Consider the following 5,016-nt stretch of genomic DNA (forward strand, 5'->3'; position numbering starts at 1 on the left):
ATGACCCACCCTGCGGATGATAACCAGCTTGACCTCAGAAGGCTCCGTAAACTCACCGTTAAGGTGGAAAGGAACAATAAAGCTTTGTGGGACACAAGTTCTTGTCGAAGTGAAATCACCTCTTACCCCGCCCCATCCCCCTCTGCCGAACACTCTTCCTGGGAGAGGATTATGGGGCATCTTTTGACGGGGCTATCTGCTCCACATTGACTTTCAATTAAAGCTGGCAAAAGAGAAAGCCGTCAGCGCATAGAGCAACCAGATTTAGAGGTTTGTCTGCGAATGTTAAGTTGTTGCATCTTACTGTGCTCGTGGCTGAGGTTCAGTTGAGATTTCATCAGCGGCAGGATAATGTTGAAAACCAGCACAACTTCCTCATCGATCAGGCCTCAGTGTTGCAGACAGTCAATTTGTGTTTGGCCTTTGGCTGCACTGCTCTGGCTTCCGATAAAGATCAAAAGCAGAACTCATAATTGGGAACTGTAGTTTTGTGCTGGCACAGACTCCACACACTCCTGTCTTGACCTCTTTTGCTCTCTCTTTACTCACCCCACATACACTTAAAGATAACATCTGTTAATGAAGCGTGTGTGTATGTGTGTGTGTGTGTGTGGTGCCAGGAGTATACAGCCGTGCAATAGGCCTCGACTCATCTCGTCCCAGAGGTCATAACCCCAGGGGCCGGAGGACACATGAAGTGTGCCACACTATGGACCCTTGATTAGGGGCAGGTGCTGAGTGTAAAGAATGAGCACCATCCCCAACATACATACACACTTCGTCGTTAGTGGCAACCGAGAGGCTTCGAGAGGGAGAGAGGGTTTTTTTAAATTACAAAAGCAGTACTGACATTAGCGATGGTATTGCTTCTTTATGAAAATTAAAGCTACAACTCTGCTTTAAACAGTGGTTCATAATAAAGAATAGAAGGCCCTGGTGATACTAAATTAAATCTTAAATCAGTTTATGTATGGTTGCTTTGTCAAAACTTTAACTGAAAATTTGCCTTTTTTAAGGATGATTATTACTGATTCAGTTTGTGCAAGATATTGAAAACTCAAAGCTGTAGTCAAATGGCAAAATTGCACAGAAATGTTATTTCTGCTTAATTTATACATTTTGTTGATTATGTTGATAAGGTATGTACTCTGTGTTATGAAGCATAATAACTTTATATGAAAATAATTCATAATTCATACTTTGTGGAGTAAATAATAATGACAGTAATTTAAAAACAATTTTCAACTGTAACAATATTGTTATGTGTATTTTGTAGATATACACATACGAGACAAGAGTTATTTGTGCTTGTGTTTTTATTTTTACAAATTTAAAAGAGCTAGGATTTAATCACTAATTCAATTTCAGAGCTGAGTTTAATCTCCTCAATGTCATTCCTCATTTGAATACAGTATAAATGATAAGTACTAGTTGGGCTTCTGATGCAATACCCTGGCGGAGGAATCAAACCTAAACGAATAGGACGGCAGAGGTTCGCCTTGTTGCCTAGATACGAACGCGGAGGGTGGCGCATTCGGGAGTCCTTCTCTGAATGAAACAGGATTTTCGATAGCGGACATTGTGGTTCTGGGTATTAAGTGTCATCGACGAATGACCTTCCGCTAGCTTGAGCCGAAATGTCGCCGGTTTCCTTGACGCTATTGAAGCAGCACTGGAAGTGAAAAACAGCGCCATTTCTGTCGGCGTCCATGATACGCGATGCTACCGCAGCGGATTCCAGAGCTCGAGCTCGGAACGGCAGCGGGAGAGAAATAGCCGCTCTTCTTTACTTCAGCCCACGGCAGGTAGGTACACCAGTGGACCGGCAGGTTTCTTATCGCACTGTGGTGTTTTTGTCCCCGTTTAGTGTTGTTTGTAAGCAGTTTACTATTTCGCTGTGTGACGATATGGCGTACATTTTGATGGGAAACGTCTGACAGTGCTCTGGAGCAGCCGCTCCTCCTCTCGATCACAACAACAAGCGTACAAGAAAGCTAACGTTAGCTAACGTTCGTTTACATTTATATCTCTGAAATATGGTCCTGACTTTAGCTACGTTTCCGACTGAAAGTTTAGACTTGGCCTGACGTAAACGTGTTGCTGCTTGCTAGCTAACGTGAACTGTTAACTAGCTAGTTAATGGAGACCCGTCAGGGCTCTAATGTCACTGAATAGAAACAATTCACCTGACCGACATATAACTATACATATAGACGTCGTTATTAGCATTACATTAATTAGATCGCAAGTTCCTCTATCCTGTCTAACCTAAATAAAGCATGTCAAGTAACGTTCACTTTAAACGTCCTAATAAACTGTTTGACAGCAGCAGTGACGTTAGCCCTCACTAACTCGGCTAATTTAGCTCGTTAGCTCACGTTAAAGGTCGCTGGTTCAGCTAACCTTGTGACGCGAGCTAACCGACGTTAGTACCACGAGTCAGAACAACGTTAGTCACCTAACCTCCGACTCTGTGGTCAATCATCACAACAATGACACCAACAACGTGACTTTATCTTAAAGATTTCGCCTGGCTGTTCTGTGGTTGCATTGCCGCACATAGCCCAGCAATATAACGCTAATGTCAGTGACGTTAATCCATAACGTTACATGTTTGCACAGCGTTACCATGTACCCGAAGTAAAGTAGGCGAATCCGCAAGTTAACACTACACAAACTGCATTATCTCGTTCCTTTCGATGTCAGAGAAATCGCATTAAATCGCGGGTTGTGTGATAAAGTTGGTATGTGAACAGTGCAGTCAGGAGCTAGCTTTCGGGGCTAGTGTGCGTTCAAGGAACAGCTGGGCTGTAGACACTGGTCAGCCATATTTAGCATGAGCAATTAGCGATGAAGCTAGCTAACCTTTTAGCTGTTGTCCATCTGTATTTATTTATCTGATAATATTCCTCTACGGAAGGCTTGCTCAAACAGTATGGTTGCATACGACATAACTATTGCCTCTTTGACGCCTCTATGGCTAGCCTTTAATATCCAACTGATGAGTTACGACCGGGCCAGCCAATCAAATTGGCGCAGCCTCCATTTGCTCTTCATGTCGGTTCCCTAATTCGCTGCTCTTAAACTAAACTCATTAATTTGACAGCAAGGGTTCCCCTGCCCGGTGCCCACTGTTATACCCAACCGCTGGGGTTCGCTGGTTCTTGTTTTGCCATGGCTACTAACCCAGGACGTATTTGGTTTTATTGCTCTCAAATTAAACTATGCAGCTCTTTTTTTGTGGTTGTAAGGGGAGGGAATAAGTGGTGCTTCCTGTTGTAGGAGTTTTATAAAACCTTGCTGTCATCCAGGTGTTTTATATGGCCTATCACTTTCTTGTGTTACATTGTATGTCCTTAACAGGAGGCTCATTAAGCACTCAAACTTCAATAACGCACATCGCCCTGTTGACCTGTTACTCACTTTACACAGGGCTTACCACCATAATGTGTGATCATGATTGTGACTGCTGTCTACATTATTTAAAGAGCTCATGCTCTCTAAGGAGCCCATTAACATGCTGGTAAGCAAGGCTATGAACAGGCTACATCCTTTGGGAGAAGGAACAAGATTTATATGCCGTGGTAGGATCTGTATGAGCTTTTGTCTTACTGTTTGTCTCCCTTTTTTTTAAATCATGGAAAATATCATTTCCATCATCCCTTCATGCATCTTTTAATATAAAGACGCCTTGATTCCTTCTGTTTGGTTCTGTGTCGGGGTTGTGTATAAGGTCTTTGACCATGTCTTTTTTTTTTTTTTTTTTTTTTTTTTTTTTTCTTTCTTTTCAAGTGCTTGCATTGAGCATTGAAAATATCGCAGTGAAACTGATAATTATTTGCTCTGTTTCAGGTTGTGCCGTTGAAGTAAGACGAAGCCCCACAATGGACTCTTCCGACTGAGACGCAAACACGTCCCGTGTTTTGCTCAGCAGCTGAGATCTATCAGCAGCACAAGCCATGCCTGACGAGTAAAATCCCCTTTTTGCTCAAAGCAATAATAAAAAAAAACACCATCCTACATGCCTCCCCATGTAGAGCCCCTTCAGTGCGTCCTGCTGGAGTGACTGCCCCCTCTTCCCAAGGTTCTGCCTCGTCCTCTCTCTGTACCCTTCTCCACCGACCACCCGACAGTAACTACCCATCACAATGCTGCTTCACCTGAGAATGGCCAACACCTGAGGTCCTATGCGTCCCGTGAGCACCGATTCAGACGGTCCTGCTCCTCCTGAAAACCTCTCTTGCCCCTACCCCCTCGTGGGCCCCCTGCCTGCCTCGGAGATGTCCCTGCTCCAGTCGCTGGGTCCAGTTCAAAGCTGGCTTGGCCAGGAGCTTGAGAAGTGCGGGATTGATGCCATGATTTACACCCGCTACGTCCTCAGCCTTCTCCTGCATGACAGTTATGACTATGACCTGCAGGACCAGGTGGGCTCTCACAATCTTTAATGAACATTGCTAGTCAAGTCAAAAAGCGTAGAAAATGATTGTTTGTCATTGTTTGTGTTTTGCGTTGTCAAAAGAGTGGGCAGTAGGCTTTATCCAGGAAGGGAAGTGAGTGCGTCAATATAATGACCTCGTTAGAGGAAGACATCAAGAAGTTAACAATGGAGCTTTTCTTTCACATCATGGCACTTGTACCGAGGACTAAACTGACATAAGCCAGTTTCACACAGAGATTCCACCATAAAGAAGTTAAGGCAGATCCGGCATCGCGACGGCTTTGCCTTTTTTTTACACTGAACCAAGCAGCAATGTCACCCCAGTGTGGGATTTTAGATAGCATGCCGGCATTCTGGGAGCAAAAGAGTCGTGACGTGTAACACAACAGCGTTGGCGTCTAATGTGTGTGCGCGTGTAGTTCCGCCGTGCCGGCTGTCGCTTTTACACAGACGTCGTCTCTCCTCTGTCACTTCCTCCGCTGCCCGCTTAATGGCGGAGCAACTCTGTCCCCCCCCCCCCCCCTCCCCCCCCCTCCCTCCCTCCGCTCTCTGACCCCCCCCCCCCCCCTCCCCCCCCC

General features: G+C 44.9%; 1 protein-coding gene across 2 annotated transcripts in view; it reads left to right on the forward strand.

Annotated features, from left to right (window-relative positions):
- Positions 1-1,488: 1,488 nt before the first annotated feature.
- The window catches only part of kiaa0232 (KIAA0232 ortholog), a 14,817-nt gene continuing 11,289 nt past the window's right edge, over positions 1,489-5,016 (forward strand). The window contains exons 1-2 of one of the 2 annotated variants that reach the window (XM_031851170.1): positions 1,489-1,805; positions 3,853-4,424. In XM_031851170.1, the coding sequence (XP_031707030.1) occupies positions 4,188-4,424 (237 nt within the window). In that variant the 5' untranslated portion in view covers positions 1,489-1,805; positions 3,853-4,187. The remainder of the gene's footprint in view (positions 1,806-3,852; positions 4,425-5,016) is intronic. The other variant, XM_031851171.1, reaches the window with a different exon arrangement.

The sequence above is a fragment of the Anarrhichthys ocellatus genome, unplaced genomic scaffold (genome assembly GCF_004355925.1).
Source record: "Anarrhichthys ocellatus isolate YVR2014 unplaced genomic scaffold, GSC_Weel_1.0 scaffold11, whole genome shotgun sequence".
NCBI lineage: Eukaryota > Metazoa > Chordata > Actinopteri > Perciformes > Anarhichadidae > Anarrhichthys > Anarrhichthys ocellatus.